We start from the raw sequence: 12,398 nt of genomic DNA, 5'->3' as shown, positions 1-12,398 counted from the left end.
TTAGGCCACCTTGCAGCAGGGGCACTAGCAGAGTGAATCAGGGAGGCCCTGACACAAGAGGTCTCCAGGAGAGGTCCTAAGGGCAAGGACCCTCACAAAATGATCTGGCTTAGGCTATAGTACCTGGTGGAGTTCCAGGGAAGATGAGAGGCCCTAGCTCAGATGTTGTATGATGAGTGAGAAGTCTGAAGCTTATGCTTGAAGGAATTCCAGGCCTGAGTACTTTTAAGAGAGAAGACTGCCAATGTAGGCTCAGAAAGTCTTGGTTGCTGAACTATGGTTATGAGTACTGAACCTGTGAGTAAACAAGCTTATTTATTTATTATTTGTTTTCAGGCATTTGATATACTGCAGATTGAGCCTATACAGGGAACTAAGCCTTGTACATAGTAATAAAGTTTTCCTTTTTGACCTTACACAGTGCTCTGGTGTGTTTTCTGAGGGTTCCTGTGAAGATTAAGCATCCTTGAGTGCTGGGAATGCGCTGTGTGAAGTCCTACACAATTGGTAGTGTATAGATAAACTCTTTTATGTGATGGATAAGACTAAATTGCTCAGTTCCTCCCAGCTGTGTCCCAGCCCTCATTCCAATTGAGCCAGAAGCTCAAAAGAGAAGAATAAAACTCTGGGTTAAAAAAAAAAAAAATCAATGTAGCATGGTTTGAAGGAAGAGCTCCTGCTTTTATGTTGATCAGGGTGTGGAAAACTCTCCCTTACAACGTTGTACATGCAATATTACAGGATACCATTATAGAAAAACACCTGTAGTCAATCATTCAGTTTTCCTCTTGTCTATTATAACTTGGGCTTCTGATTTTAGGCTTTAACTGATAAACACTGATAACACATCCCAATGTAAAAATATTAAAATAGGTGTTTATTGGATAATCACAAAAACTCTTCCTCTAAGTACTCCCTAACTCCACCCATGGAATATTTTGAATCCTCCACTCATTTTTATGCTGAGGACTCCTACATGCACAAACATGCTTATTTGATTCCACTGGAAAAGGTGCCCATTAATAATAACTGTTACACAAAACACTAACACACAGATTTTTATGCCCTCAAAGAACCTCTAATTAGCTGGAAAACAAACAACTAACCCTCCCCCCTTTTTACAAAGTCACACAGCAATGCTGACACAGCCCATTTACTTTGAATGGTATTAATCCGTAAACAAACCTTTTCCGGAGATGGGAAGGCGGTAGAACTAAAGGACATGAAATGAGGTTGAAGGGGGGCAGACTCAAGAAAAATATCATAAAGTATTTTTTCACGGAGAGAGTGGTGGGTGCTTGGAATGCCCTCCCGCGGGAGGTGGTGGAGATGAAAACGGTAACGGAATTCAAACATGCGTAGGATAAACATAAAGGAATCCTGTTCAGAAGGAATGGATCCTCAGGAGCTTAGCTGAGATTGGATGGCAGAGCCAGTGGTGGGAGGCGGGGCTGGTGGTTGGGAGGCGGGGCAAGTGCAGGGCAGACTTCTACGGTCTGTGCCCTGAAAAAGACAGATACAAATCAAGGTAAAGTATACACAAAAAGTAGCACATATGAGTTATATTGTTGGGCAGACTGGATGGACTGCGCAGGTCTTTTTCTGCCGTCATCTACTATGTTACTACGTATCGGCATTATCGCAGCTTTGTAAAAAGGGGGGGGGGGGGTGTAAATCAACAACTCATAAACATCTAAATATAAAAGCCCTCTATATAACTAACTTTTCTCAGACATGTAAATTAATACCATGTGTTTACAAAAGTTTGCATTTAATTATGTTTAGAAATGATATGGCAATATAACTATCAAAATTATAATAGTGGAGGAGTAGCCTAGTGGTTAGAGCTCCACTCTTGACATCCAGAGGTGGCCAGGTCAAATCCCAATGCTGCACCTTGTGATCTTGGGCAAGTCACTTAACCCTCCATTGCCTCAGGTACAAATTAGATTGTGAGCCCTCCAACCAGTGTACCTGAATGTAACTCACCTTGAGATACCACTGAAAAAGGTGTGAACAAAATCCAAATAAATAAATAATCCAACAAGGCTGCAAGTCAAAATGCGGGGATGCTGCTTTAATTCTTGTATGCTTCAACTGAGATTGTAGACTAATTGGGGGAAGTCTTTAACTGAGTGAAGCAAAAAAAAAAAAAAAAGAATATCATTCAATATGTTTTTTCACAATTTTGAGAGCGTGAAATGTTTTGTTTAAAGGCCAATTCACTAAAGCACAGTAACACATGCTACTGTTTGCATGGGTCAGTGAATGGGTCCCATAAAAAGAATGGAACCATGCCAATTAACATGTAAAGTTGCTCACAAGGAACAATCAAAACCAAAAAAAAAAACGCAATGGGCCTCCAAGATGGCATCCAAACTTTAACGCAACTCACGCCGTGTTTTGGTGTAATGCCTATATCAGGGGTCATCAATAACAGTTTGAAAAATAACAGAACAGAACAGTTTATTTTTATAGTCCGCAGTGCCTCGAGGTTGAATGTGGGTTACAAACAATAAATCGGAACAATTCAGAAATTCAAAGTTACATGGATACAAAAGCTAAGAGTCATTTCCTATTAAAAATTCAAAAACAAGTGAGTCTTAAACACACAAGTGAGTCTAAAATGTCTCTAGCTTGATGCAGGGTCACTGAGAGGGATGCGGGGGTGGGGCAAAATTCCCCGGGCCCAGCCTCCAAGGGGAAGTTTCTTCCTGCTGCCTGCTTCTGGGTCTGTCCTCCCCTACTCCTGCGTACCGCCCAGGACTTAGATGATTGCATTAGCGTAATATCGCATTAATGCAATCATCTGGGTCCTGACTGCCAGTACAGACAGGAGCAAAAGAGAACAGACCGTGGGAGCTGGCATGCATGAAACAACTTATCGGCGCCGTGCCTGAGCCCCCCCCCCCCCCCTTGCAGGCAAAGAGAGAAAGGTAAAGGGGCAGGTGGGCAGAAGCGGCAGTGCGAGTAGGGGGTAAGATGGTGCGAGTGGGGAGGGGGGGGGGCGGCGTGAGTGGGGGCAGGGCAGGTTTACGGTGGTCCGGTTGTGCCCCAGGCCCAGCTATGTCTCTCAGCAGCCCTGGCTTGATGCCTGTACTATTAAAGAAGAAATATCCTTATCTAGTTTGGCAGCCTGGTAAGATATTAAAGAATTTATAATTTTCTTCCTTACTTTTCCCTTTAAAGATGGAAAAGAAAACAGATTAGATGATCAGCAGGGGCATTTTAGAAAGAGAAGGGCGCCCATCTACCGACACAAATTGGGAGATGGGCGTCCTTCTCTCAGGGTTGCCCAAATCGGCATAATCGAAAGCCGATTTTGGGTGTCCTCAACTGCTTTCCGTTGCGGGGACGACCAAAGTTCCCAGGGGCGTGTCGGCAGTGTACCAAAGGCGGGACAGGGGCGTGCTTAACAGATGGGCATCCTCGGCCAATAATGAAAAAAAGAAGGGCGTCCCTGACGAGCATTTGGCCGACTTTACTTGGTCCCTTTTTTTTCAGGACCAAGTCTTGAAAAGGTGCCCGAACTGACCAGATGACCACCAGAGGGAATTGGAGATGACCTCCCCTTACTCCCCCAGTGGTCACTAACCCCCTCCCACCCTAAAAAAACAAAACAAAACATTTTTTTCAGCCTCTATGCCAGCCTCAAATGTCATACCCAGCTTCATCACAGCAGTATGCAGGTCCCTGGAACAGTTTTTAGTGGGTGCAGTGCACTTCAGGCAGGCAGACCCAGGCCCATCCCCCCCCTACCTGTTACACTTGTGAGCCCTCCAAAACCCACCCGAAACCCACTGTACCCACATGTAGGTGCCCCCATTCATTCCTAAGGGCTATGGTAGTGGTGTGCAGTTGTGGGGAGTGGGTTTGGGGGGCTCAGCACCCAAGGTAAGGGAGCTATGCACCTGGGAGCAATTTGTGAAGTCCACTGCAGTGCCCCCTAGGGTGCCCGCTTGGTGTCCTGACATGTCAGGGGACCAGTGCACTACGAATTCTGGCTCCTCCCAAGACCAAATGCCTTGGATTTGGTCGTTTTTGACATGGGCGCCCTCGGTTTCCATTATCGCCGAAAACCGAGGTCGCCCATCTCTAAGGTCGACCATCTCAACATTAGGTCGACCATCTCTTAGGTCGACCTAAATGTTGAGATTTGGGCATCCCCGACCGTATTATCAAAATGAAAGATGGACGCCCATCTTGTTTCGATAATAAGGGATGGCCCGCCCCTTCGCGTGGTCGTCCTCAGAGATGGGCACCCTTAGAGATGGTCATCCCCATTCGAAAATGCCCCTCCAGGTCTCTCGCATAAAAATGGACAAAAAACAATTTGTTAGATATGAAGGAGCTAAACCATGAGACTTTGTACATCAAACAGGAAAATTTAAAAAGAGCATGAACTGCCACTGGCAACCAATGGACTTTGGAATAATACATTGTTAAAAGATCAGAACATTTTAAAGAATAAATCAGCCACAGTGTGGTATTTTGAATAGTATGTAATTTCCAAATTAATGTTTGAGAACTTCCTAAATAGACTATATTACAGTACACCAAAGAAACTAAGAAACGGTGCTTGCACCAACAATTGAAATTGATGAACTTCAAAATATTTAGGAATACAACACAAGTTGCGCATAAGGAGGAAAGTTTTATGTACTACCTTATTGACATGAAGCTCCATGGTACCTGCTGAATCCAAATACACCCCCAAAATCCTTACAGAGGGGGAAAATATAATTCCGATGGTTAATAACAATATTGGATTTCGCAGGACCTCCCGAGCCTGTAATCAATAACAACTTTGGTTTTTTTTAGTATTCAATTTCAATCTATAGGCCGTCATCCAACATTTAACAGTACTAAATACCATCTGCAAAACTGGCAACTCCTTGGAAACGTCTGAGTAAATTGGAAGAAGAACAGTTATATCATCTACATAACTGAAAGACACAAACCCCAAACTCTCCAATGCAAATCCCAAAGAATGTATATATAAATTAAACAATAAAGGGGATCATGGAGAACCTTGAGGAACACCACAAACATTGCTCCAACTATCCAACAGATTAGTTGACATTTTAACTCTATATCTCCTATGAAGAAGAAAACCTTGGAACCAACATTTAACAGTTCCTGTAATTCCCACTGCATCTAGCATTTATAGGACAACTTCAAAATCTACCAAGTCAAAAGCACTGGTTAGGTCAAATTAGAGAAGCAAAATTTTCTTTCCTTCACTTAACCATACCCGAACTGTATCAAGTAGTGCACTCATAATGCGTGCACTAATTATCGCTGCTAGTAAAGGTGCCCCTTAGGTGTTATGTTAGATTCTACGCTAACTATATAGATTCAGAAACAGAAAGTAATTAAGCAAGTATTCTCTAGACTGAAGTTGACTATTCAAAGTATAGTGTACCGTATTTCAATTATTGTAATGGCCTTCTATTAGGTCTGTATGGAAGATTTTTAAAAGCTTTGCAGGTTGTTCAAAATGCCATGGCTCGGATCCTTTATGGATACCCTCGGTATATGCATATTAAAATATTAAAAACCTCGCATTGGCTCCCTATTAAGCAGAGAATTGCTTTTAAAATTTTATTGTTAGTTTTTAAAGTACAAAATAATTTGGTCCCTCCTATTATTTCATCTGCTTTGCAAATGTATCAACCTGCAAGAGCATTAAGATCCACCAATGCAAACCATTTGGATGTGACATCTCTTAAAGTTATTAAGGGCTCCTTTTACTAAGCCATAGTAGTGATTCCCAAGTGGCAAATGCAACGATGCCCATAGGAATTGAATGGGCTTCATTGCATTTGTTGCGCTAGGAATCACTACCTTGGCTTAGTAAAAGGAGCCCTAAGTTAGATAAATATCGCAGGTCAACTTTCAAAGCCGAAACTGTGGAACGAATTGCCTCTGAACATAAGAACTAAGACATCAGTAGATCAATTTAAGTGGGAGTTAAAGACATTATTATTTCAAGATGCATTTCTTGATTAATGTGCACGAGTCTGAAATAGCTGGGTAGCGTGGAGTCGAGTGTGCTGAAGTTGCCTGCTTTAGACAAATGGGTCCTTTTCAAGAAATATATATGTATACAGGGGAAAGAAAGCCTGGATGTCAGAGGGTGACCTGGTGCCTGGGATTTGTCAAACCTTTCTGTATAATATGACTGAGCTATTTCCTTCAGAAATATGTGTACTCCACTTCCTTACAATACAATCCATGCTGTGCCATAGTTAAGTAACATGATACCATAAGGTAAATATTGCAAGTCAATATTGGTATGCTTCAGATATATGTGCCTTCAATCAAGTGCCAATAATCTACTAAAGTGTACACTCTTGAGTAACTTAATGAAGTTTTAAAAGTTTTTCAAAATCAATTTCTTTTGTAGTATTTGTATCTAACCCATACTGGCACTTGAATCATAACCTTTAACAGCCACATCAAGGGATTCTTCCCAAAATTGTAAAGGCAACTTTCAAAGTGGGTATATATGTTAAGTCCACAGGTTTGATTAACTCACCTAATTTACATCAATTTTCAAATTTCCCTTTGAAAACTGGCCCAGGAAGAGGACACATATAACTCTGCACATTTTGTTTGTGTGGGTACTTTTTTTTCATGAAAACGTATGCACATATTTTTTTGGAAATGTAAAAGTACACTCTCTGCCCTAACCCTGCCCTTGGGACCACTAACACCTGTATTCATTATCGTGCACATGTTGGGCAATTTTCACAAGCACTTAAAATCCTGCTTTATGCTTGGAAATGCATTTAATAACCACATACAGCACTAGTGTGCTGGTGCTGAGTTTTTGTTACTAAACCACTTTGATACATGCACCACCTTTTAAGAGATTATTTCTAACAATGTCTTCCCTAAAATCCCAAGCCAGCATTATATAGAGTATTGGGTCACACAGGGACTCTCTTACCTAATCAGCTAGTCACACTGGGTAATTTAGAGTTTATGCTTGTGTAAGGCATCCCAATCTAACTGGTCTCCTTCTCTTCAAATTCTGGCTCAAGATGCACCTTCGTTTCTCTACAAGTGCTCATTCCAATCCTGACCTGTTAAAGTAGGAGTTCTCAAAGCACTTCCTCATCCTAGGAAATCTGATTTTCAGGATAACCCTTCAATATCCATGAGATATATTTGCATATTTTGGATCTAAGAACCAAAGCTGATGGATATAAAAATAATCTCATACATACTCCTTAGTAATATCCTGAAAATTAGACAGTCTAGGCGGATACACATGGACTCCTACAGTTGGTAATCCAGACCATCGACCCTGTCTGGTTTTCAGGATAACCAAATCCTACAAAATAACCTAGAATTTAGACCAATATATATAAATAAAGCTCATGGATGCTCACTACCGATATCTTGAAAACCAGAGTTATTTAAAGACCCAAAGAACTAAGCTTGGGAAACCCCACTGTACTGTCTTCAAATTTACGAATCTGAGGAAGCTGTGATTTTCCCTATTTATGAAAACCTTTGTAAAGAGTTACTTATTAGTGCAAGCAATGGCAAGAATTAATCTCCTGGGGTCCGGACCTAGGAAAAATAATACGGAATTGTTCATAGACAGACTACACTTACTTGGGACAAAGCAGCATCTCGCTGTTCAGTTAGTGCATTCATTTCTTCTGCAGATATCTTCTCTTTATGCTCTTTGGATTTGTATATTCGATCCACAAGCTCAGCTCCACTCTTCTCTATTGCTTTCCCCGTGTCTGCCTTGTTTACCCTGCTCAGTAATTCCTGTAATGTCTACCAACAGCATAGTACGTTAGTCAGACATGAAGTTTTAATATATTTTATTTAATATAGGGTTTTAATTAATAGGCACATGTGAAATGTAAATTGACAAAGGGAAGTTATTGAATTTTTATACTGCTGCAAGGATGTACATTACTAGTGTGTCAATTCTTAGGCTTTTTTTCCCCATATCTTAGTTCTTGAAACCCACTCAATTGAACTTAAGCCTCTAAGATAGAAGACTGACATCCAGAAATCTCTTTGGAGAATAGCTTACCGTGTCATTTTCTTCAGGGTTAATATTTTCTAGCCTAGGGGGAAAAAAAGGGACACAGAAAAGCCTGATCAGTAGCATTTCTTCACTGCAGCAAAATGAGCTCGCTTTCCAAATCTTTAGAACCTCAAGTAATTTCATTCCACTAGTCTTTTGAGTCAACCATGACACAGAGCATATTAAAGTACCACCTGCCCAACTCCATCTTTCAATAATGCTCCGTCTCCTTGGCGCCAACTTCAGACTGTTAAGTTATTAATGTTTACTGCAATATATGACTACAGGGATCAATTGCTCATATGTGCTCAGATGAAGAGAGGGCCTCGGCTGATAGAGCCGCAAGTGCTCTTATAATTTATATTGATTCCCTGACTTCTAACGTCTACAATGAATTTTTTTTCTTTCTTTTATAGCCACACACAACATATGTCTAAACAGGACTGTATTTTCTTTAAAAGTCATCTGCAGATGCATCATTTCCTTTCTGTAATAATACAAATTTGCAATGGATAACCTAACAGGAAATTGAATCAAACACTGCAAATGTCATTTATTTAATATGAAAGGCACTTCCTCTCTGTCTGAAGCTAGGCTCCCAATTATGGAGTGTAGCTATGGCATGAAGTCTTAGTGCACGGGCAACATCACCACTCCAACAATGTACAATGACTCTCCTCATAAGGGGAACCTTGGCAGTATTGCAGGGACAACAAGAAAGTGCATCTCACTGACCCTACAGTCACCCCTCCCTCCTATCTCCTATAAGTATTTCCTTGCTAGACAAGAAGTGCATGTAGAACAGGTGGAGAAGGAAAATCAAGACGACAGTAAAGCTGCAACCACTGTTCCATCTAAGCTGCACGGAACTCCTCCAATAGAAGTGCTGCCAGTGGAAGGTGATGGTGCTTCAATACTGTGTTTTCAATCACTAGGGACAGACAGATCCTCTGGAGTCCTGCAGGACTTGCCTATCCTTCGCTATTGAAATGTGATATTGAAAATGCACCAATGCTGGCAGGAATGTATGTGGAGGACTCACACACAGCTTAGAGGGAACATCGGCTACAACTATTCCCTGACCCAGGAGAAAGAATGAAGGAGAAGGGTCTTAAGTTTAGCTGAAGATAAGTGCCTAATTTAGGGGGGGAGGTCTTTTACAAAGTTGCGGTAAGCCCAACGCGAGCTTACTGCTTGCTAAAATGGAAGTACCACCGGGCTACCACAGCAGTCCAGTAGTAGATCCCATCCCCAGCATTTGCGGCAGTAATTGGGCAGTGCCACATGCTGCCTGGTTACCACTGGGTTAGCGCAGGAGCCCTTACCACCACCTCAATGGGTGGTGGTAAGCGCTCCCCCCAAAATGGGCACATGGCAAGTGCTTCTCTTGACGTACATCCATTTCTTTAAAAAAAGAAAGACCTGCCTTTTACCCGCTGTGGTAAAAGGGGGCCTCAGCACATCAAGAACACACGCCGACACCAGCTTAGGCCCTTTTTGCCGCAGCTTCGTAAAAGGACCCCTTAGAATCTAAATTGGTTGGCCTAAATTTAGATGTTCAGTTTTTTGAATATCAGTTTCCCTTGCCTAAATGTCTTTTTAATTTTGCTTTGCTCCCCTGTGCTGACCCATATTTATTTTGTATGATATTTTGCTCAAAATAAGTGCGTCATAAAAACTAAATCATACATATAATAAAGGAAAGTCAGGGATCATCACACTTTGTGTCCACAAGTTCACAATAATTAGGAGGGATAATTCTTATGTGAATGTTTAGTAAGCTCAAGGGGTTTTGATTGATTTCCAATATCATGTAACTTCTGACTGATGGTCTTTGTATTCCAAATGAACACATCCATATAAAAAAAAGTCATTATTTCCTGATTTATTTCTTGTTCAGAGAATAATGACTTTTTTAATCCTATTCCACAGCTAGGGTCATTCACCTTGTTTCTAAGGAGCAAACTCTGATCTCCGTAGATAAATTGTTGATAAAAATGAAGAAATGGCTGCTGAGTTTATGAAATTGAAATAATCTAGATAGCAAAGTGAAAACTGCCCTACTGTACTTGAATATCCAATTACATGAATCAAACTATAATAATGATATTTATTTTCAACCAATTAGATTAATCTAATATCCAATCCTGAAGATCCCTTTGTATTTAGAGAATTTGAATAGATAGTCTCTGAGACATCCTTTTGAATTCCTATTTTTAATTTTTCATTCTTATATAACTAGTACTCATCTTTTCTAGATGTGTCAGACTGGGGGATTATTGTCGTCTGAGGAACCGAATGATCAGGACTAACATGAGTGACTAGGAGGTGGATTCAGCAACCTCTCACCCTTGGCCCATGATTGAACATAACTGGTGTTATTTGGCAATGCATATTCAAGATTTGTGGCTGTATTAAGACTGAGCTTTGATGACCTTTTACAAGATAGAGGGTACATCGATATCTTTACCATCTGAAGAGCATGAGACAAGTGCGGTATCACTTCATAAGTGATCCAAGAACCAACTAATTTGAACATTGTTCAGTACATTCAGCATTGTACAGAGACATTTTTTCTGTGTAACATTTGTGGACATTATGAACTGCAGTTATATTTACTGCAATTTATGTATATGACGCAAAGTTTTATTGTTTATTATGGTTTCTTCTAAAAAACATGGGTTTAAATGGGTGATTGGTGTATGATTGGTGGATGAATGAAGTTTTAATTGGTATTAGTGTCATGTGTGAGGGCACTTAGATATAATAAACGGGTGTTTTGTATTTCAAAAACAGCTACTGGAGTTTTATTGTGTTATAGTTACCTTATCACTCCGGTATTTCATTTATATCCCCTAATTAGGTGGATTAGTTAAAATTTAATGCCAAGAAATGCAGAGTGATGCACTTGGGTGCAGAAACCCAAAAGAGATATACCGGATAGGTGGGTAGAGACTGGTAAGTTTGACTCAGGAAAAGGACCTAGGGGTGATCGTGTCCGAGCATCTGATGGTGAAGGAACAATGCAACAAGACGGTGGCCGTGGCCAAAAGGATGTTAGGCAGCATAGAAAGGGGTATAACCAGCAGAAGAAAGGAGATCTTGATGCCCCTCTACAAGTCATTAGTGAGGCCCCACTTGGAGTACTGTGTTCAGTTTTGAAGACTGTATCTTGCATAGGATGTAAAAAGACTGAAAGTGGTGCAAAGAAAAGCTACAAAAATGGTATGGGATTTGCGTTGCAAGAAATATAAGGAGAGATTTACTAACCTGAACATGTATACTCTGGAGGAAAGGAGAGAGAGTGGTGATATGCTACAGACATTCAAATATTTGAAAGGTAATCCACAAACAAACCTTTTTCCGGAGACAGGAAGGTTGTAGAACTTGAATTGAGGTTGAAGGGGGGCAGACTCAGGAATAATATCAGGAAGTATTTTTTCACGGAGAGGGTGGTAGATACTTGGAATGCTCTCTCATAGGGGCGGGGAGGGGGAGGTGATGGAGATGAAAAAGCTAACAGAATTCAAAAATGTGTGGGATAAACAGAAAGGAATCCTGTTTAGAAGGAATGGATCCACAGATGCTTAGTGGAGATTGGGTGGCAACATTGGAAATTGGGAAGCAAACCAATGCTGGGCAGACTTCTACGGTCTGTGCCCTGAAAATGGCAAAGACAGGTATAAATATAAAGTATCACATACAATCTTGTTGGGCAGACTGAATGGACCATACAGGTCTTTATCTGCCATCATCTACTATGTTTTGGGGGCATCAGTTTTATTAGCAACATTTATCTGCTTATTACAGTGCCTACATAACTCTACAAATCTGCAAACAGTGGTCAGAGTGCTCTTTACAAAACACACTGCATTTGGCAGAGCTTTTAGTAAAATACACGGAAATTGTAAACATCCTGATCTGGATGTCCAAATTTATGCCTCAATAGCCTATGCAAAATAGGGCTTAATATGTATTATCTTTAGAGTGACTTTACAGGCAAGGAACTCTTGCATGAAAACTACACATACCTAATGCTGACAGAATGATTTCTACACAGGTGGATTTACTGAGGCCAATGCTCAAAAAGACTTGTCTGGGTAACTTTGGGAGTTATCTGAAGGAATTTCAGAGTTTTATTACCTGATGTGTAGATGTGATGTAGATATAGTGAGAAACTAAGTCCCAGCGATAATAATAGGGCTTGCATTATTTAATGTATGTTAAATCACATTATTTCACAGACTGCAAAGATTTGGTTAGGCCAATGAGTTGGTGCCAAAATGTGTCCAATTATGTCTGGCAGCTGTTACAATGTTCCCAAGAGATGTCTTTAGTT

General features: G+C 40.7%; 1 protein-coding gene across 1 annotated transcript in view; it reads right to left on the bottom strand.

Annotated features, from left to right (window-relative positions):
- The window catches only part of MIPOL1 (mirror-image polydactyly 1), a 794,108-nt gene that overhangs the window by 494,443 nt on the left and 287,267 nt on the right, over positions 1–12,398 (bottom strand). The window contains exons 7-8 of the mRNA XM_030215153.1: positions 8,066–8,099; positions 7,630–7,800 (exon numbers count right to left, since the gene is read on the bottom strand). Coding sequence (XP_030071013.1) covers positions 7,630–7,800; positions 8,066–8,099 — 205 coding nt within the window. The remainder of the gene's footprint in view (positions 1–7,629; positions 7,801–8,065; positions 8,100–12,398) is intronic.

The sequence above is a fragment of the Microcaecilia unicolor genome, chromosome 9, assembly GCF_901765095.1.
Source record: "Microcaecilia unicolor chromosome 9, aMicUni1.1, whole genome shotgun sequence".
NCBI classification, from domain to species: domain Eukaryota; kingdom Metazoa; phylum Chordata; class Amphibia; order Gymnophiona; family Siphonopidae; genus Microcaecilia; species Microcaecilia unicolor.
The sequence above is the reverse complement of the archived record's forward strand: the minus strand, read 5'-3'. Positions and strand labels throughout refer to the sequence as shown.